Source organism: Coptis chinensis, chromosome 3, assembly GCF_015680905.1.
Source record: "Coptis chinensis isolate HL-2020 chromosome 3, ASM1568090v1, whole genome shotgun sequence".
Taxonomy (NCBI): Eukaryota; Viridiplantae; Streptophyta; class Magnoliopsida; order Ranunculales; family Ranunculaceae; genus Coptis; species Coptis chinensis.
The window spans coordinates 15,545,571-15,567,355 of record NC_141458.1 but is presented as its reverse complement, the minus strand read 5'-3'; the positions used below and the strand labels follow the sequence as shown (position 1 = coordinate 15,567,355).

The 21,785-nt window shown below is 35.4% G+C and overlaps 2 protein-coding genes and 1 long non-coding RNA gene across 9 annotated transcripts; 1 reads left to right on the top strand and 2 right to left on the bottom strand.

Annotated features, from left to right (window-relative positions):
* The first annotated feature begins 15 nt into the window (after positions 1–15).
* LOC147508186 (uncharacterized) lies at positions 16–4,705 on the top strand. Of its 2 annotated transcripts, XM_086600761.1 has the most exons (4): positions 16–440; positions 3,254–3,334; positions 3,719–4,042; positions 4,158–4,705. In XM_086600761.1, exons 1-3 carry the CDS (start codon positions 282–284, stop codon positions 4,025–4,027), a joined length of 549 nt encoding a protein of 182 aa, XP_086456887.1. In that variant the 5' UTR covers positions 16–281; the 3' UTR covers positions 4,028–4,042; positions 4,158–4,705. The 2 variants fall into 2 exon arrangements, with proteins under 2 accessions (XP_086456887.1, XP_086456886.1); XM_086600760.1 differs by lacking the exon at positions 4,158–4,705 and having other exon boundaries at positions 3,719–4,058.
* Positions 4,706–4,971: 266 nt separating this feature from the next.
* Positions 4,972–12,825, bottom strand: LOC147508185 (uncharacterized). Of its 6 annotated transcripts, XM_086600755.1 has the most exons (5): positions 9,393–12,771; positions 8,033–8,126; positions 7,417–7,514; positions 6,797–6,875; positions 4,972–5,543 (listed from the first exon to the last, which is right to left on the bottom strand). In XM_086600755.1, the coding sequence occupies exon 1, from the start codon at positions 12,682–12,684 to the stop codon at positions 10,168–10,170; it is 2,517 nt and encodes an 838-aa protein (XP_086456881.1). In that variant the 5' UTR covers positions 12,685–12,771; the 3' UTR covers positions 4,972–5,543; positions 6,797–6,875; positions 7,417–7,514; positions 8,033–8,126; positions 9,393–10,167. The 6 variants fall into 6 exon arrangements, 5 of the variants coding, with proteins under 5 accessions (XP_086456881.1, XP_086456885.1, XP_086456882.1 ...); XM_086600759.1 differs by lacking the exon at positions 7,417–7,514 and having other exon boundaries at positions 9,393–12,825; XM_086600756.1 differs by lacking the exon at positions 8,033–8,126.
* A 3,465-nt stretch (positions 12,826–16,290) lies between these two features.
* LOC147508184 (uncharacterized) lies at positions 16,291–17,517 on the bottom strand. Its single transcript, XR_015216322.1, has 4 exons — positions 17,236–17,517; positions 17,021–17,129; positions 16,542–16,633; positions 16,291–16,409 (listed from the first exon to the last, which is right to left on the bottom strand). It is a non-coding gene; the product is annotated as an uncharacterized LOC147508184 (long non-coding RNA).
* Between the last annotated feature and the right edge of the window lie 4,268 nt (positions 17,518–21,785).

Below are 21,785 nucleotides of genomic sequence, written 5' to 3'. Positions count from 1 at the left end.
AAAGTAGAAAAAGAATCCCAGTAAAGATTTCAGTTTCAACACTGAAATCCCAGCAAAAGAATAATTACATTTTTTTAGTCACATACTCATATTCGTTTCAATCCACCTAGGCAAATTTGCCATTTGTCCAATAACAACAAACCACTTCAGCTCTAGCTTTTTTTTTTTCCTACAAAAACGTTAATAACCATGTCTTCTTCTTCTTATTCTCTTCATCTTAGTCAACTTCACAGTCGCAAAGTACTTAGAGAGAAAGAACAAGTAAAGTTTGAAAAAAAGCTATGGATAGTAACAGAAGAAATGATCTTTCTTTTGCTGAAGAGATGGACAGAGATCTTTATTCAACATTCAGAACTACTGCAAATTCTCTTTCTCAACTTTACTCTCAATATACTAGTATGCAAAGATGCATCTTTGAAGCTGGAGAAAAACATGCATTGGTAATATATGAGTTTAAAACTAATGGAGTTCTGTTTATTTCGATTTCTCTTTTAGTTATGTATCCAAATTATGATTTTTCTTGCATGTGAACTTGATTTAGATGTATTGAAGTTTTCTTTTCTGATAATAGGATGAATGGGGTTATGTTGTATCTTTCTGTGCTTGCATGGTAGAGGTTTGTTTGAGTATGATTTGATTCAGTTAGTCTGATTGCCCTGTATTGAAAAATGCTTGGTTTTGAATATGGTTTTTATATGAGATATTGAAATGAAAGATTTATACATCTGATCTTGCTTGCTTGACATTATATAATTGAGTTGATTAATTAAGTCAATCTGAATTTCTCATTTATTTGTTGATTCATTTGTGCTAGTCTTCGATCAATTGTTGTAGTCAATCAGTTGTTATAATGCTATTAATTGATAGAGAAATCTTTTCTTATTGTCCTGTCTTGGCCGGTAGGCGGTAGCGCACGTCCAATGTAGATGGAGAGCTTTCTTTTTATTAGGTTGATTTTGTTGTGGTGGCCTTAGTTTATCCGACTCCTAAGGCATGCTTTTGATTGAAAGTAATTCAAATTGCTTTCACGGTCTTTTACTGTTATAGATAGTTGTGGATACATGTGATTCCTGCTAGATTTTGTCTGTAATTAACAGAACACTTGTAGCTTGATTGTGTTAAATGGATATGATCAGTTCATAACCGTTGTCGCCAATGTTTTCAATTGAATTAAATTTACACTCTTTTGTCGTTTAATGGCCTAGCTAGTTGTTACATTTAAATCCCCAAGTTCTTGGCGCAGATTTGGAATTAGTGGTTATTTTACTGTACTTGAACTTAATTAGAGTCTGACACGTAAAGGCGTTATACCGTAATAATTTGTTCAAAGATCCTAGAACAATAATGACCTAATTTGTACGTAAAATATTTGTTCTCCATGCAGGGGAGTTTCAAAAGTCAGTAAGAGAGGAACACTTACCTTCTCGATGAAGTCCCAACCAATTTCCTATTCAAAAAAATTGTTTAGTAGAATATATAGAAGATGAATATGCATCCTGTTGCTTGTTTTATAGAGCCAAATGAGGAAATGCTTGCTGAATTGTGTACATAAAGCTCACCGGCCTAAAGTTGGACTAGACGCATGGGATCTGGGAGATGGTTTAGTGAGAGTTGATTTAAGGATCCATTAGTAGTAGCTAGATTTCCTTCTTTGATATATATATATATATATGAGTTCGATCATGAGATATGTGAATCTCTCACCTTTAGTTTTCATTTTCTCATTAGTTAGCAGACAAGGTAACAATACTTCCAATGACGAGTGTGACAGGACCCAAAGTTGTTCCTTTGTTCTGTTTTTGCCAAGCTCAGTGAAGGCATGCAGGTTGGGATTAACACGTAACAGAGTATAATTATTTTGCCAATTAACATTTATTCTCACATATAGGCAGAAGTGCAGAACTGTCTCATCTCACATTCAGATAAAAGCCTTTGGACTTTTGGTGAACCCTCCTCTCCCTGCCCCTACCACCACCACCACGCATTGCAAACAAAACAAAATAATGACTGGTTTACGTTTTCAATTAATTGAACGTTTCTTAGTTCGGCCTATCAAAGAGCCCAGTAAGATTCTATGATATTCTTTAGTTAGCATTGTTCGTTTTGAAAAGTTAACATTGTGTTATCGGGATTCTTACTTAGATGGTCTTTTGTAGCTACATGCTTTGGTTGGATTGTTACTTTGTCTCTTGTTTTTGTTATTTATTTCTTTATAACAATCCCTTGTTGTAGTACTTCATCTAGAAGTTCTTGAGCTTACATTTTCTCCCGAATCTTTTTGTAAGAATGGACTGCTTTCTATATTTTGATCGGTGTCATTTCAGGTAATGAAGATATAAATATTGGATTGTCTCGAACAAAGCTTAATTGTTAATGCGTAGTGTTTCAGTTTCTACTTGATTAATTGTTTCTGATACTGACAAGACTTGTACTAGGAGATGATATAGCAACTTTTTGGAAAAACTTGCCATTTGTTGCAGCTATCAAACTATTTCCCCTGGTTTGAAAATTAATTGTTAAGAACTGTAAAAACTGTGAAATATTTTATGTACTTCTTAGAACCTTTGGATCAGGAACTTCAACAGATTTTAAGTGAGGATGCTAATTCAACTATGTATGTACATCAAATATTATTAAGCGATACAGGCATGCAAGACTTGTCTTAAGTATATAACAGGGCATTACTTTCAATCTGTGTTGCATGGGTACGGGACGGAGTGTCTGGTTTGGACACAGGTACAACGATTTGGACACGGCGAGATCTGAGAATTAGGGTACTGTTTTGCTTGTGTCCGGGTGTCCGTGTCCGTATCCGTGTCCGCACGACACGGGTACGCGATACAGAGGAAATTAGGGCGTACCCATGCAACAGAGCTTTCAATGATTGAAAAAAAGAAGATAAGAATTCCATGCATGCAAGACTTGTCTGCAGTCTATAACAGGGCATTACTTACAATGTCTAATCTAGCTCAACTGTCTTAGCTTCCTCCATTGTTCCAAGCTTCTGCCTTGAGTTCTCTGAGGTTGGTTTAAGAGGCAGCAGAGGTTCTACGAAATCTCTTAAGAGGAGCAATATATAGCTTAAAATAGTGAACGCCTTTCATTTGAGATTAGTGAATTGAAGTGTTATGTCATGGTTTTTTTTGGTAAAAGTTTTTTATGTGTATTCTAATCATCGTGCATTGGTTTTCATCTGTACATTCCTATTTGGATCATTGTAATTTATGTATGTTCTCTGCTGTGTTTTCTTTAGGAAAAACTTGAGAGATGGATGCTTACGAGGCAGCAAGAAGGACTATCGGTAACTGCAGAAGATATATATGGATATCTCCAGGTTTTTTTCCCTTGCTTAAATATTTTTGAGAAATAAGTAATAAGTAATGTACGATTGACAAAGTTCTTCAAAATGTATTGCTAGTACTGCTTGACTAGGTATCTGTAGTTGGTTAATACTTCTCATCATGTTAATCCATTGGATGCTTCGTTCACTGAAGCTGAAACTGTGACAATAAAACAAAGTGTTTTCAAATAGAAAAGATGATCCTGGTGTCTTCAACGAGCTTGATTTAGAAAATTGTGGTCTTGAAGTGCTGCATATATATACATGAATATCCTTGCTAGACTAGGAAGATTATTCTTTTAAGAATACTTAATTTGTCATTTTTCTTTACCTTCTCTCTATTTTACCCATGAAATAAGTTCACATTGAATTTTGCAGATGGAGATTAATTCTGGGAAAGAAGCATCTACAAGTAACGCACAACCTATACACTACTCTAACCATAGCCCAAGAGCATCTGGAGAAACTCTTGGTATTCAAGAATCAACTGATACAACAATGGATGATTCAGTACCACAAAGTGGTCTGTTCAGTCCCATAAGATATGAACAACCTCGAGAAGAAATGCAGCCTCCTGGAGTAATCAACATCGAAGATTCACCAGAACAGATTAATGGTCGGAGAAGGATGTACTTTGATATCAATGAGCCTTACAATCCTGATAGTCCAGAGTACATCTCCGACTAGTCAAGGGATGCATTGGTGCGTCCTCAAGTACCTGTAATGTTAAAAAAGAATTGCTGAAATTAGATTCTTATAATGCTGATTCAACTAAAGTCTTTATTAATCTTATTATTTTTTGGGTACTCTGTTCCAGCGACCAAGTTTGCCTGAATGTTTTTACCAGCAAACAAGCATACCGACACTGTTAGGTGCTCAGATCATGAAGAAACTCACATATTGAACTTCACCGCCAAAAAACAAAAAACTCGTCTGCGCAGTGCTGACAATACATGAATACAATGGTGCTTCGGTACTTCAGATATTTCATTTCTTAAGTTAATGGAAGTAGCCAAAGGACGCAAGGTAGGAAGTTTCTGTATGGGAAATTGTGACTGAAGAAATATATAAACACTGGTAACTGAAAATGTTTTGCTTGCAATTGTACATTAATCAGCAAGCCTAAAGTATCTTAAGTTGCTATCTGCTCCTTGAAAGTAAATTCTAACCAACATAGCAGAATGCGGAAGCCACTCAGAAGAATGAATATAATAATCAATTATTCGGAAGCAAAGATGTGGAAGCCATTTTTGATTTACTCAGTTTGGTGAGAACTCGGGTTAAACTTGTTTCAGAAAACACAAGACAGAACTATCTTAATGGTTATTAAGGTGGAGATTAGATTTTATCAGTGTAGACTCTAGAACGATCCATGTTGCTTTCAGTAGTAGAAGCAATAAAATTGGCTGACATTGCTGAACTGAATATTCATTACTGTCACTCTAGAAATGACCACTGTCTCATTTCGCAACCCAGAGGTAACTGCCCATTATGGGACAGTTCTGGCGCTTCTTGCTTGCTCGTTTCTCGTGGATCATTTGCAAATATAAAATATGGTCTATTATTCATGAATTTACAATATGAGAGTAGTCTAGCTAGGAATTACTTTTTTTTTTGGTAAAAGCTTGGAATTACTCGTCAACCCTTTTAGTAAAGAGTGTAAAGAAATGCATTGAATATGCAACTATACAGCATTTTAAAATTAAAAAAAACAAACTGTTACATACCCTTGAAACATTGCTGACAATCCCTAGTTGGGATATCTGTTACATACCCTCAAAACTTTTAAAAAATGTACTGGTAGTGTAAACCAATCAAGTTCCATTTTCTTTCTAGAAAATGAGTTTGAAACTTGTTGAAATGGCCAATGCTGTCCCTTGAGGCCTTGACTAGTCAGAAATTTACTCGGGATTATCTGACATGTATGGCTCATGAATGTCAAAGCACATCCTTCATGGACCATTACTCCGTTCTGGCGAATCATCAATGGTGATTACTCCTAGTGCATATGGGACAGCAATTCACTTTGTGGAACAGAATCATCCATCCTGCTATCAGCTGAACCTTGAATGCCAAGGGTTTGATGAGACGCTCTTGAGGAAAGGTTAGAGTACTGTACATTTTGTCCAGTGCTCGCAGATGCTTCATTCCCAGAGTTGAGCTCCGATTATGGTCCAAAATGACATGGCCTGTGTTGGTTTACCTACCGATATGCCAAACTACTTTGGTTAGTATCACCATTCTGATTGTCCATATTCCGAAGCGGAAAATGGATCACTTTGTGGCGACTGCCTATAGACTAATCATAAAGGCATAGATGTATGAAAAGCATTACGATTCAAACAATTTTGTGTTCAATTGAAGGGAAACAGTGATGGAAATTCTATTTCCAAAGATTGGAGAATAACATTTGACTAGCATTCCCCAGAAAACTCCAGTTCAAAAAAGGGTGTAGAAATATATATAGGAGTCCAAAAAACTTTAGTTCAGATTAGTTGTCAATCTCTAAAGAAGGCAAATTTAAGTTTGGAGACTGCAAAAGCAAACAATGCAGTAAAAGTTCATGATCTATTAGAATATTGATGAATTGCAAATGATTGGTTGGTGTACCTTTGCTGAAGATCCTTAGTGGATCTCTGTGCTTAAAGAAAATAAATGTAGATGTGAAGATGATGCAATCACGCATAACCACAAACTCAAGGGAGATGATTAAATGATATGGAAAACCAACTACTTCCGAGTTGATTCTAGGTTTTCTTGCAAGTCATGCTGATTACATATCACCGCAACTTGCAAGTCACCTAGGTACTATCATTTACTGTTGACGGAATTAGACTCTGCTGCTGCAGTTGGCGCTTCTGTAGCAGATGTCTTGCCTTGGCAGATCAAGCCTAGGTGGAGACATTCAAGATCCAATCATGTATCGTTCTTCAACATGTTGAGAAATAAGTTTTTCTTCAGTCCTTGAATCTAAGCAAATGTAGACTAGTCCCCCCCCCCCCCCTAACCCAAAGCAGGATTTCTCCGTGACAACAGCGACTGGAAAGATTTATGGCCTAATTAACTACTCACAAAGTGTTTCTCAGGGGCTGTGTTTTATTCTCACACAGCTCTCTCCACTCAAGCGAGCCTTTTTCTTATCAGGCAATTGAATAGGTCTTGGGGGCGTGATATCTTGATTGGGATGGAATCAATCAGCAATGAGAATAGTAACCACCAATACTCACGCTCAGTTAATCGAGAAGAAGCAAAAATACATGGATTAACAATTGACCAACAATTCCAGATGACATTGTTTCAGTATGTATTGTATCAACTTGATACCGTGTTTTTCCAAGAGTTTTGGTTATTAATTTTAGCTCAACTATCATTCAACTAGGCATATGATTCAAGTATATCCAACAACTAAATTTCCATTCTCATTCAAATAAGAATCAATGGGTATTTTACACATACCGGGATCAGACCTATGATCTTATGACTGCTGCCCTGCCTTGTTCATCCATGGATTGAACCCTATGATTGAGGTTGATTTCTGCAAAGAAGGTAGATAAATCATTGTGAACATCTAGGTGCAAACAATATTAAGAAGCATACACATACAAGTGAGTAGAATGTAACATGGACAAAGTGGCTCAAAGAGTGACAACTACGAGTAACAATAGAATATCAAAATGTACTAAAACGGGGAGGTGGATAAACAACAAAAGACTGTGTGCTATGACAACTATCAAAACACAGAAGATTTTTCAATATATCACGATTGAACGCCTTGAATGGGACTTGGGTTGGTGAGAGACTCTAGTCTTTTATTTCATTAATTTTGATATTTTTTTTCACAGTTAGTCTGAATTTGAACATATAGGGAGGACAACTTGTAATGTTCAATCCTCACGATTGATGGTTCAACAAATTATTTTGAGAGAAACTATCCCATAAGAAAAAACTTTGTGTAGCTAATGAATTTTTTGTGAAGGAAACCAGCAAATTAAGTTGGCTCACAGGGTAATTGTAAAACACCAAGCTAACTTCTATAGGTTATATAAACAGGAAAACACATATAGGCTGAAAAGTACTTGCGAAAGAGCGTGTGACCTAATCTCCAAGGTTTAGTCTCACTGACTCCGGGTCTTTTCTTGCGGAAAAATATTGTATATTGAATTCATCTGACACTCTGCATGTGCGTACAGAAACATCCTTCAGTACAGATCGAGAGAGGAGTTCATATTTCTTCATTGCAGGACTTTATATCAAATATTTCGCAAGGTAAGTTATATGCATACACTCAGAATGAGATACGAGGCAATTCATAAGGGACCTACGTATTTCATATATATCCTGCTTTGCATCGCCATTTATAAAAATTGGTACTCAAGGGTATTACCATTTTTTCTGAACTCAAAACAATTGAGAAAGGTGAATAAAATGTATGTACAATTGAATCTAGTATAGGAAATACTAATTCGACACATTATATATGGGTAATTAGCAGAAGTAAATATAAGTAGTATAATAAACAAACTGAATAGAAGCCACAGATAAAAACGATACAAATCTAAAGAAACATTGAAATTACTGGACCAAATTATTTGGCACAGATAAAGTAACACTACAACAAGTGACCAATAACTTCTTAAAAAAAAATCATTCCAAGTACATAAACTAAAGAGAAGTCAAAGAGAAAAACGATACCTGTAGCCAGCGACCGAAATGGCAGGAGATGATACTCCAGATGACCGTACTCCATAATAGTTGTTACCATAACTTAAGCGATGCACCGGAACGCCTTATATCATTACAGTCTCATTAATAAGTTAATTTTTTTCTCGATGTGGGACTAAAAACCCACTCACCGAATATAGCATCCGTACTCAATGAACCTTATACATTTTTACCGATGTGGGACTACAAAATCCACTCACCAAAATAGTATCCGTACTCAACGAGCTATATACAATTTTACAGATTTTCTCGATTATCATTATATTTACCTAAAAGGTTGAAAGACATGCAAGCATCAACAATTACTGTGCAACAAACAGTTTCAACTTGACAAAAGTGTCAGTGTGTTCATGGCGCCGGGCTTAGTTATGGAGCACACTTTCTAGTTCCTAATTATACTATATTTTCTTTGTTTCACCAAAATCAGATAATAAATTACTTTACATATGAGCAAAGGATAATGTAACTCTTGTTTCCCTATTCACACTCTAAAGGGCTGTCAGAATTTTGCTCAACATAATATTTTTTAGCACATAGCATATATAATAGACTCGGCATTGAGGATATGTTTACTAAAGTATCGATTCCAACTAAGGGCCATGTTTAGTATATTACAAATGAGTTGCTGATGCAAATTCTTCTCATTCATAATAGTTAAGTTCAAACTATCAGATTTGAAAAATTACACTAATGTTCGATGACTCTAGACTGATGAAATAAAAATTTATCTTTGTACTTGAGATATAGTCCTCTAGCATATCGTAAACATTGACGAACCTCCAAACTAACTTTGGATCATAGGTTGCCTTAAATAACCAGAAATTTAGGTCAATCCAGTGGATTGGCATAGTTTGAAGTTGATGTAAACCACATCCAACACTCAGTGTGTTCACGAGGGTGTAAACTAAATCAAATTGGCCCAGGTCTAAGTCTAAACAGTTGATCTTATGCTAGTGTTGTCATGACAATGAACATAGGGCAATACTCAGTTAACCCCAAACTCCAATTTCAAATCGAGCCAAGGCTTTGGGCATAATTTATTTCCTATTTAATCGCTTTCTAGAGCTGTGGGACTTGCATTACTTAAGGTAATAGGCTGGAGTGCAGAACTTCATGTTTATAGAGTTACAAGTAGTACTTGACAGTGTAGTTTCACAAGATAGGTGGTGCAAAAGAATGCAAATTTACCACACCAACAACAATTGATTGCGTCTAGTATTCATTCTACACGATTTACATGACAATTGATACACAAAAGAAGTTTGTCATATAACTGAAAAAATAGACTTGAACTCCAAGACATTAAAATACATACAAGAGAGGGAGATACCGTAATTATTATACTTCCCGTCTACTCCTGTTCACTTCTTCTTCTTCTTCTGCAAAGTGCAAGGAAAACCTTTATAACCGGGTAGAGGGCTCAAATTTCTACAACCGGGCACATGGACCGTCAAAAGTGTGTTGAGATATGTACAACTCGCATCTCGAACTTTCATTACGTATCACGATGTAAGATGGGTTGTAGGGACGGTCAACGTAAGAAAGTCAAATGGACGGTATTTTGTGGAAGTCCGTCAAGCCCGATACATTGAGCAATGTGGGACTATTATTTTTAGTGGTGTGACTGTCCGATAATATTTTTATGTGGAAAATAAACTTGAGTTCATCATCTTACTGTCTGCAAATGCTAATTTTAAGAAACAAATCACAAATGATACATATACACATACCACCTCGCTAGAGCTGCATTATCTTTGGTAATTTTCCTCTCAAGTACATTGTGTTCGATCCAATAAAAAGAGTGCGGGTCTTTCAGTGAGGATGTATGTATGTATGCTCTTCAAGATTCTTGAAGTTTATGACAGAAACTTATCTTGCAGGTATACGATGCTTAAAAATCTTTAAATAAATTGGTAGCAATTTGTAGATGAGTATGTTATTTGCACACTTCAGCAAGAAAAGTAATTTTTTGCATTTGTATTATTTTCTGTAGAACAGCAAATACCAAGTAAGCTATATTTCCCCCACTAAGTACCAAGTCTGACTACTACTCATAAACTTGGAGAATTAGTGCAATCCTGAAACAACTGAAGGAAACATGTCAATTATCTCCATCGTAAGCGATGCTGACTGCTTCTTGGTGCCAAGTTAAGATACCCCGAAAAGTAGATGGTTACCAATGCCGAGAAGAACCCTAAAGGAAATCCAATCCCCGCTCCAATCCATGAAAACCATGTATCCCCGGCCTCAAACTTTGAATCCTCTGTCCTTGGAAGATATTCTGGTGGTGGTGTCATTGGACATGGCAGTTGAATTTGCATACCACACAATCCGCTATTGTTCGCATAAGAATTTGGATCGTTCAACCTGTCCATCTGGCTCCCCATCGGAATCTGACCCTTGAGCTTGTTGTTACTCACATCTAAAGTACCAAGTTGTTGGAGATTTGCTAATGTTAATGGTATTTTTCCAGAAAGATTGTTGCGTGACATGTCCAAGCTCTCTAAACTCTCTAATCCACCAAAACTCATAGGAATATTACCTGAGAGTTTGTTGTAAGAGATATTCAGTAACTTCAAACTTTTTAAACCTCCCAGTGAAGTTGGAATTTCTCCTGATAATTGGTTTTTTGACAAGTCCAAGAAACAGTATATATCAAGGTTCCGGCTGGATAGACCTTGCAAGGACTTCTTCCAGTTCACTAACAAGTCACTAAACTCAATAGAGAAGGTGAACATGTCGGATATTGTTGTGACAGTGGTACTTGGGTCTTCAATCATTCCTACAAGGCCTCCAACGTTTGGGGGAATACTTCCAGTGAGATTATTGATGGAGAGGTCAAGAATGCGAAGGCTACTGAGATTGAAAAGAGCATTTGGGATCCGGCCTTGAAGAGAATTATTCCTAAGATTAAGAACTTGAAGGCTAGACATTTGGTAGAGGAACTCTGGCAATTCGCCAGTTATGTTGTTGTTATGGAGATCGAGGTGCTCGAGTTCTCTCAGGCTGCTAAGATTCTGAGGTAAGGGACCTGAAAACTCATTTTGACCTAATGCAAGTATCTTTGTTCCTAATGCAAAGTTTACTGGAACCTCACCAGACAATCTGTTGGAAGAGACGTCTACATAAGCAAGTAAAGCACCTGGACCAAAGCTTGGGAATGTGTTACCAGAAAATTGGTTTTGTGACAGGTCTAACAATAGTAGTCGATAAATTTTTGAGATCGTCTTAGGGATGGGACCTGAAAAGTTGTTGCTGGCCAACATAAGTATCATGACGGAAGTTGTATCTCCCATGTTTCTAGGCAATTCGCCAGAGAAATAATTTCTTGACAAAGCAAGTACTGACAAATTTAGAGACTGAAACAGAGGAGATGGCAGAGAACCTGTAAGCTTGTTATCTGATAGAATTATAGTTCCGACATTCTGTTCAGCAAGCCATTCAGGGAAGTTTCCACCAAGCTCATTCTCGCTTAGATCCAAGAAATCGAGACTCTTTTGAGTAGAGATCCATTTGGGAATTGGTCCAGCAACACGACATGACCTCAAAGATAATTGAGACAACATGCACTTCGGAGCTACATTAGCATTGCTGTTCCAAGTAAGGTTGTTTCCTCCAAGGTTCAAAACCCTCAGCGCCTTGATATCCAGTAACCATATCGGAATGTCACCTGATAGCAAGTTACTGTCTAACTGAAGTGTCGCCAACTTGCTCAATTTCTGTAATGACAAAGGGATTCCACCAGTCAACTGGTTCTTGCTTAAGGCTAGAGTTGAAATATTGGACATAGTTCCAATGTTGGTAGGAATTTCCATTGATAGAGAGTTGTTGCGCAAATCCAAGACTTGGAGCTCAGTTAAATGCAAAAGTGAATTTGAAAGCCCACCAGAGAATCTATTCTGGCGAAGCGACAATTGCCGCAGCTGTGTTAGATTTCCAATTTCCATAGGAATCTCTCCATAGAGGAAATTTTCAGCTAAGTTCAGTACTCTCAAGTTCCGAAGGGCGCCTACTTCTTGACTCAGGATTCCATTGAACATATTACTACTCATATCAAGGTATTGTAGACTTTGTAGACGGAACAATTGAGTAGGAATGGATCCATTGAAGCTATTTTCCCTCAAGTCGAGGTGAAGCAACTTGGTCAAGTTGGCAATCCCGTTTGCTGGGAGTTGACCTTGTATAGAATTGGAGGAGATGTCAAGCTTCGTCAAGCTTGTTATACGAAACAATGGTGCTAACACTGCTGAGTTTACAACAACCTCTGGAGCCAGTGAAGTAACAGATGAGTAAAGATCAAGAGCGACAACATTTCTTGAAGGTGAGCGGCGGGGGGTGCAGGTGACCAAGTCCCATTGACAACAATCTAAACTTGAATTCCATGACTCTATTCCACCAAAAGCTGTCTCTAATGATGAGTTGCTATCGGTTTCATTGATGAGTGAGGCTTTAAATTGAAGGAGAGCTTCTTTCTGCTCCTTTGGGCAACAGAGAGAAGTGTAAAATGAGAGTGAAACGAAGAAGTAGATGTTGATGAATGAAGCAAGATTTAGCCTTGGTTTGGCCATGTTAGTTTGAGCAGTACAACTTGAGTGCTCAAAGAGAAATTTATTGAAGTGCATGGTGGGATCTATGCCTCTACTTACAAGTCAATGCTACACTTGGTGTTATGTGTTGAAATTTAGCATTATGCTTTTTAGAATTTTCTTTTAAAAAATTTGGTCAGACTCAAGTTTTTCGGCACACACACAGTGTAAACTGCAGAGATGGACATTATTGCACCCCAGATTACACATTCATAGGATGGAAAAGTGCACATAGGTTTTGTGTTTCTGCTTTCTGGGGAAAACCACCATTGGCTCTGTTACGCACTTTTTTCGGTACTTCACTAGCTCACTCTGCTGCACACTTACACATAGGATAACGTATGTGGTGGGTTTAAAGCAAAACAACCTAGGCAAGGGACCTCAGTTTTAACTTCTATGTACCAGCCCGCATTTCTTGACTTTCCTGTCTGTGCAGGGAATCCACCACAAAAAAATGCATCACCAACAATGGCCACGAAGAATTTTAATTTAAGAACCTTTCAAATCCACCACTGGAGTAGTTCAGCTGTCATGTATAAGACAAATCTCAAAGATTTTATTTCCCCCATCTCAAAGTCTCAAACACGAATTTTTCCCTACTCCAAGACTTAAAAGCAAAATTAGATGGTCGACCTGAGACCTTTGTTAGCAATTCTCCGAATAATTTGCAAATAATACACGAATTCAATTTTTGAAGGCTTAAATGTTTAATATTTTAATATTTTTCAATAATTCGGAATAATTCACATTTTTTTCATATAAACGTATAAAATATGAATTTCTGAATTATTCAAAAATTTATTTAAAAAATACTCATATAATAATAATAAAAATAAAAAACCAAATTTTTGTGAGGATGAGTAGTATGAAACTACATAAATAAGATTGTAACTCACTATTTTATTTATGAAAAAGGGTAGGAGACCTCTCTAACAACCTCGCTTGCCAATCAAAAAAAAAAATTAGCATGAAGCTACATAAATAAGAACAAAAGAGTAGATTATGAAAGACATTCTTAAAAGCTTTAAAACTTTTGTATATGAAGGACTTTTTTTTTTGGCAATTCAAAAGAGTAAACTAACACAGAGACATAGATGTGTTGCTTCTAATTCTTATTTTCCCCTATAGTTTGCAAATCTATATTCTAAATTAAAATAGATATGAGTACAAAAGAGATAGAAAAGTGTTGGAGAAAAAAATGATTAATGGTTGGGCGAGTCAAATACTATACTCTAGCCTAACTCACCTAATTCAAACGATCAATTTCTAATGAACTCACTAGCCAACATGGTCAAATTTTTGAAAAGTAGCTAAGATAAATGTTTGTGAATTGTGACAGTTATATAATTGGTTAACAATATATCTTGATTATTGGAGTTTATGTTGAGTAAAAGTGGTGGAACATTTTAATTATATTGCTAAATATATATTACAACTAGTTTTTGAACCCGTCTTACAAACGGGTGTCGTTATATAAATTATTCTGAAAAATATTTGCTATTGTGAGATATGAATATTATATTATATTGATTGCTCGTTCAAATTTCTTATAATGTGAAAATTCTACTCTCCATAAAAAGAAAAAACCCACCCATAAAAATCATAATAATCGGTTTTGGTTTTGGTTCGGGTACCCATCGGTTTTTACTATTCAATTTCAAATGGTTTCGTTCTTCTTGAAAATCCACTTTTAATGGGTCTAACATTTTAAACGATTCCAATTTCGTTCAATTTCTTGTAATTGGGTACCCATGCACACCCCAAGTTCAATGCACTTGTATCATTTTTCCGATTTCCATTTAATTATTCTTTGTGGTTTGATTCCCCCGTTAACTATTCTTTGAGGTTAGTTCAATGCATTTGCATCTAGTTTTTCGATTTTTCATTAATTATTCTTTTCAAGTTAGTTCGATCGCGGTTACATCTAGTTTTTAGTTTTCATTTGTATCTAGTTTATGATTTCCTTTTAATCATTCTTCGATCACGGTTGCATCCAGTTTCGATTTTTGTTAATTATTCTCCGAGGTTAGCTCAATGCAAATGCGCCCCGCTTTTCAATTTCTCCCATTAATATTTGGGGTTAGTTCAATGCATTTGCATCCCATTCCGATTTTTTGTTAATTATTTTTTTTGTGGTTAGTTCAATGCATTTTAAGGTCCAATTTTTGATTTTCTATTAATTATTTTTTAAGGTTAGTTCAATGTATTTGCATTCACTTTCTGATTTCTAGTTAATTATCCTTTAAGACTTGTTCAATGCAGTTGCATCCAATTTACGATTTCCTATTAATCATTCTTTGAGGTCAATTCAGTGAAATTGCATCCATTCAGTTTTTGAATTCCCGTTAATTATTCTATGAGGTATCCATTTTTTGTTAATTATTCTTTGAAGTTAATTTATCAATGCAGTTGTATCCAGTTTCTGATTTCTCGTTAATTATCTAAGATAAACTGGATTTCCCGTTAATTATCTAAGATAGTGTGTAATACCAATTTCTAATGATCATTTTGTAGTGTCTTTGCAAACATGGCACCAAAAAAAAAATATAAATGATTCACTGTATTGGATCAACAAAGATACTCCAATTTCTAATTTAAATTACTAATACTACATTCCCATCTAGTAATAATATGCATCGAAGGCATAGGATTCATGTGCAACTACATTGTCAGGTACGTAGCATGGCTGCATGGTTCCCCGCTTTAATGCCGAAAAAGCCCACGCCGCCTAATCTAATGGTGCCTGCGGCATGTTGGGGAGTTAGGGTTAGAACCATCCTTCCTTCGAGTAAAAACATTTGGTTTGTAGTGTCATTCATTCGCCAATCATTACCCAAATCCAGTGCATTGGAAATGAAAGCATCGACTACTCACTTTTGTGATCCATACTATATTGTTGCTGCCACATACAACTATATCCCCAAAGATAATGATATTGAACAAAATAATCCGTTTTGTTAAACATCAAGTATCCTATTACTTAAATCGTTCGATAAAAGCAAGATATTTGTCAAATTATTGGGCCAATATCTGTTTTTTTTTCCGCTATCAATTATTGGGTCAATCTCAACCTTTATAGAGTTGAAAATCAAAGCACATAATATTTACAATGAATCAACGTGAAAAACCTCAAATATTTAATTATTAGAAATAAGCTCTCATTCAATGTTAGAAACCCTCTTAAATAAATGATATAATAGTTTCTACACCAAATTAAGGTGGGCAACGTTGAAAATGTTTTGCTATATTAGGTTCATACCTAGCAGAACGTGAATGACATAATATTAGGACAAAAGTAACTTATACTTGATAGACTTCTACGTCAATTAAAAATGGGATTATACTTGTTGCATGTAATATTTTTGCCTCCGCCGCGCAACTACCCTTCCATTTTTCGGTGGAGGACCAAAGCCTTCATTGTTAAAACTTTCTACTTCTCAAGCCAGATTCGATGTCTATGACACCCACTATGACGTTGCTCTCGTAGCCACTCTTTTCCACATTCTGTACTCGAACCCCATGAAATCTGATGATCTTGTCTTGTGAAGACTTATTGTTCTACTCAAAAGATGGATACAATCCCTCCAATGCAAATGTGTCAAAGATATCATTGAATAATAATATAGCATGCAAGATGCTATGCTTTAATTATTAAAATCGAAGTTAAGTACTATACTAATTGTCAAGCTTTTTCCTCTCTCTAGCAGTGAGTTTGGCTGCAAATCCATTGAAACTTCTTTTGTAGCTATGAACCAAGGAATCTGAAAGCGAACTGGAAAATCAAAAAAAAACTATAGAAAAAATAATCACAGGTGATTAAATCAGGATACAAAAAAGTAGAGAAATCCCCAAGTAATGTGAAGAATTAATTAACTAATACGCAATAATTGTACCTATTCTCAAGAACTTGTTCCAGAATGGTCTGGTGGTGTGCTAGAGATGAATATGCGCTCTTAGTGAGAGCTCCCATATACACAATGTAAACCTTCGTGAAAACAAAATTAGAATTTTCATCATACATTCATACTCTATCTTATAGTCTTCTTGTAAACATTTAAACATCCATGATAGAGAATAGTCCATTCTTTTCCTCTCTTTTTTTTTTGGTAAGGCTGGCTTAGGGACTGAAAAACCCATACCATTTCACATAAAATAAAAGAAGGGACAGACAAAAGATGTGTTTGAAAAAAGCAAAAACCAAATGGCGTATTAGGGAGAAGTGGAGGACAGAGCAAAGTGTTACTTTGCGATCATCAACAAAGCCAGAACAATAGACGATGCTTAAGAAGGAGATTAGAATAAAATAGTGAGTACTTAATCAATTACATCATACTAAATACATTAAGCTAAAAATGCAGGTGAGATTACCCACCAAACTGAAGCCATTGAATGTATTGCTGCCTGTTGCAAATGGGGAAAGGGAATTGAATCAGGGTATTCAAGGCAGAAGCAAAAGAAGTCGGATAAATCCTGTCATTGAACTGCTAACTTGTCAGCCTCTCTATACCACCACTGTAATGTTAACTATCTTGATTGACTACAAATCTCTTCAATATCCATAAATAGTGGTTGAAATGACGAATGTACCTTCTGAATTTCTCGGTAGCAAAGCAAGCATTATCGACAATAACTATGAGAAGCAAAGCGGTCTGTTGTAGACACAACTCCAGACATGCATTGCCATAGGAAAACTCTCCACTCATAAGGCAAGTTGACCTTCCAAATTCTTGAGTTGTTTCTAGCAACGTTCTTTCTATGAGCCTAATAATAATTGGTATCCAAGTTCCAGACTAATGAGGGCCATCACACAAACAAACAGAAAGAGGAAATCCACTTGAATTTTTTTTCGACTAATCTGTGTTTCCAATATTGCCTGCAATGGGAAAGACAATATGTAATCAGAAAGTATTGCATTTCTACTTACAGAAAAAGAAAAAAGTCATATAGATAAAACAACTAATGCAATAATTTGATATGAAACATTTCAGACTATTCAGTTTAATATCAATTTTTTCTTCCTCCGATAACAGAGCATAAGACCATCAATCAACATGGAAAAGCAATCGTATTTATAACTCAATTTTTAGGAATACAATATTCTATGATATCTAGAAGTCAACTTTCTAGTTATGGTATTAACCGCCTTTTCAGAGCAACTATGCTTTGTCTTCTTTAGCTCCTCAGTAACTATCTTTCATCCTACAAAATGCAATCCACATTTCTCAATGACTTTCACATACAAAACTGTTGAGTGAGTTATGTTATTGCAACATGCACCAACAGGGACCAATACTTTGCAACACTGTGCAACGCAGCATATATAAAGATAAAATATGGAGGCGGTTTGCCTAGGGAAAGGTAGGCTTATCAAAAATAATTCGCAGATGGAAAATACCTTAGAGTAACAATCCCAACAATCAACTTTCAACAATCAATCAAAAAGGCTTTTTAAGATAGTGTCGTGATTCATATAGGTGATATGCTTAATATAATGCACATATTGATTGAGATGGTGTCTCATATGCGATTATATCGATAACAATCCCCATTGTAACTGCAAATGTTGAGGATGAGAAGGACCACGAGTCCAAAAACATAAGTGGAATAAATCTACTTTGTTCTTTGAAACGTAATTTCATATTATACCTCTCCAACAAATTCAAGCCACCCATTAATAAGTTTACTTGGAAATGAGATGTAACTACAAATGACCGACAAACCTTATTTAGCTTCGCTCCACTTTTCTTAGCTTAATTTTTAACTCTTCAATATCCCCGACCGACTTGGATTCCCCTTAGCCTTAGCTACTCTCCCATCATCCACATCCTTAGTTATGTTCAACTTTTCGACATCCCGTTTCAACTCCTACACATCCTTGAGTACTTTCATGTTCATGGCAACCTACCAAAAGGAAAAACCAACTTCTATATAACGATTTCCTATAAGAGATATAAGTACTCTAATATAATATACATTACAAAATGAAAAGATCATGGGATATTAGTCATACCGAGAATGGGATCGATTGAGGAGAATCGACTCTCAGGTTTGATTTCTTCAATTTGATGTGTCTTTCATTATCTTTAGGGAACTGTTAAAAAACATGAAAACAATAAGAGCAATGAAACAAACCAAAACCTGAGAACTTTTCATATTCACCAATCTACTGGTGATTTCCTCCTCTCTTTCATCCCAGAAAAGACTCTGATACTAATCAAAAGTCCTTAGTCCTTACGAACCCCATCTACTGAACATGCATCCAATTTATTGTATTACTCAAACAAAGTGAAACCAAAGAAAATAAAATAATAATTATATAATACTGAAACACTAAAGGAAAGAGAAAGGAATAAAAGTCATATAAGAATTGATGAAACAAACTTGAGAATTGCGAGAGCGACGATTGAATGGTTTTTTCTGGTTTTACCACATCAAAGGACTTGGCTGTAGATAATTGAAAGCAAAACAGAGTTTCAAAATAACGTATTTAAAACAAACTCAGCGAGACATTCTAACAATCACTTAAGATGTAGTAACACATTCAAGCACTCTTCTACTAAGCTAAAGATCCTTTCGGGATACATAGAACCATAAGATAGATCAAGTCCAACAAAAAACCTTTTCTACAAACAAAAAATACTAATAAAGTAAAGTCTAGGTATGTTATTTAATTTCTTCTAAACATGCTACTTTTCAAACCCAGTGTTGAATAGCTTATTGATGTGGTAACCACACTAAAAAGCATATTGATGTGTCTATATTGATTTGAATGTGCCAATCAAAATTTTCAAGCATGTCGATAGTGCATGTCAATAGTTCATTAAACAAATTGTGAAATCTGGACAACACACTAAAAAATATGTATATTGTGGTTTTCCTTGGTTTTACTTTAGCCAATCTGCTCTAAAACTTAAAATGTCTAAAATGATATTTTAATCCAAAAACATTTTAAACTATCTGAGTGAAGATAAACCTGTAAGCATTGATTTTGTAGTAAGTCAAAGTTACTAATTTTGCATAGTACATAATCAAAAAGATATATTTGTTAACATGATAGGGCATACATATTTGAAGAATTGAGCGTAGAATTTGATATTCAGTAATTCTTCAAGATAGGCCAATGGTATTCATTTAACATTGACCATCTTTATTCAAAGTATGTGATTCTAACAAAATATACACATTTAGAAAAAACTTGGAAAGAAGAAAAAGAAAATACCTTATTAATTGGAGAATTTTAAATCAATGATTGTGGCTTGTGTAGAAATCCCAAAAGATGGAGGTACCGTTCATAATCACTTATCATCATGAGATTGAAGCCCTACAATTGCATAAAAGATCATATTCAAACAATTCATATATCTAAGACCAAATCAGAAAGTTTGATAATAACATCTCAAATTTGTAAATTTATTGTAAATAAGGTTCATATAATTTACTTGTATGACATGTTCATATCAAGTGTGCATGAATCCCGATGTTTTAGCCAACATTCACATAAAATATAATATTTCAATCAATTTATAAAATAGGCATTTGGATAGAATGTTCCACTTGATCTAGTATATTGGTCGAGGCTACTGGTATAGTTCCATTACCATTGTCAAGCTTTGTATAACTCTAAAAGAATATCAAAGAAACTAAGATTGTAACCATTATGACGAATAGATCTCTTTTCTTGAAGAAAGCATAATCTAAATTGTATCCAATGATTTTTATGGGGTATGGTGAGAGCAATTTAATACAATTTGATTCTAGAAAGTTTCACCATCTATAAGTTTTTCGAAGACACAAACACAGGAAGAAGCTTTGTATACGATCTGATATCTTAACCTAGCAGTACAAAGTGGAGACATAAGCTTAGAGTGGCACCATCATCATCATCTGAAATTGATGCTTATGAAAAAAAAAATGCCTAGTTGTTGAACTGCCTAGAACCGCATTGGTGCCTTCGTCTTGATGGAGAAACGTCATTGGAGGAAGTTATGTTGTTGGTATTAATGATAAAGTAGCTCATGGGTATTGACCAAATAAGATAAGGGGAAAAAGAGAATTGATAAAGATTAAAGTTTTAGTCGTGAAAACCCATGTTTGGGTTTTCTATGTGAACTTTCTAATTTGGGAGAGAGTTCGGAAAAGAGGTATCTACGCCTAATTTTTTTCCATTTTGGAGCAAACTTAATATAAGAAAAGAGTATAATTAACTCGTGATTCATTGCAACACTATATTAGAAAAGAATTCTTGTACTGTATAACCCTATAGGTTCATTGTATGCTTTCATATTCTCCACTGTGCTAAAGTCGAATTTTAAACATTAGCAAGTATATGAATCACTTTTCATCTAAGCAATCAAGTTTGCAGAATCTCGATCACCTATGCGACATAAGATTATGTAACCATGGAGATCGGGTCTAATATTTTAACCTCTTAGATGGACCTTGGTCAATGATAGGGTCCACAGGTAATTGTGTCTTAGTCCTTTGCTGTTTTTCAGAGCTGTTCTCTACTTCAAACGTTGAAGGCACATAGCCTTCTGGGAATGGTGGTAGAGGATGGGCTGGTCCAAGTTGTGTGAATATAATATATTACGCAAATCCACAATTCTCCTAATCTCAATATTTAGCTGGCAGAATTATGATAACTACAACAATGACTATTGATTTACAACTGGAGCAAAGTTTAGATAACAGGTAAGAAAATCAACTTACCTTACGTTGTAATGATGCAAGAATGTGGTCTACTTTCGACCTTAGGTTCAAAGGTAGCAGTTTTAGGACTAAGCATCAACTGCAATTAACTCTGTAAACCTATGTTAGTAGCCCAATTGCGCTTAAAGATCTTGAAAATAAAATTAACAAAGATTAATTTTCAGTATCAACCTATATTAAAATCTGTAAACTATCAAATCACAGGGCGATCCATATCGTTACTCAATTAGCATTAATATTATTTTTGTGAGTACGGGATTATATGATTAGTTAATCTGCTTGAAGGTACTCTGTAAACATTAATGCAGCTATTGGGTGCAGTTGGAGTTCTATCTTTCTGTATAGATTAAGGAATAAGAAGGGAAGAAAAGAATTATGTGGGATCAACCTGCCCAGGCAGATCAAATGAAATTGTGAATTCCCCACGA

What these genes read in the sequence shown, in the direction of transcription:
- LOC147508186 (XM_086600761.1), top strand. Translation starts at nt 282, where the DNA reads ATGGATAGTAACAGAAGAAATGATCTTTCTTTTGCTGAAGAGATGGAC. An exon ending in CTGGAGAAAAACATGCATTG is followed by an intron (nt 441 to 3,253) that starts GTAATATATGAG and finishes TGTTTTCTTTAG; the next exon opens with GAAAAACTTGAGAGATGGAT. An exon ending in ATATATATGGATATCTCCAG is followed by an intron (nt 3,335 to 3,718) that starts GTTTTTTTCCCT and finishes TGAATTTTGCAG; the next exon opens with ATGGAGATTAATTCTGGGAA.
- LOC147508185 (XM_086600759.1), bottom strand. Translation starts at nt 12,684, where the DNA reads ATGCACTTCAATAAATTTCTCTTTGAGCACTCAAGTTGTACTGCTCAA.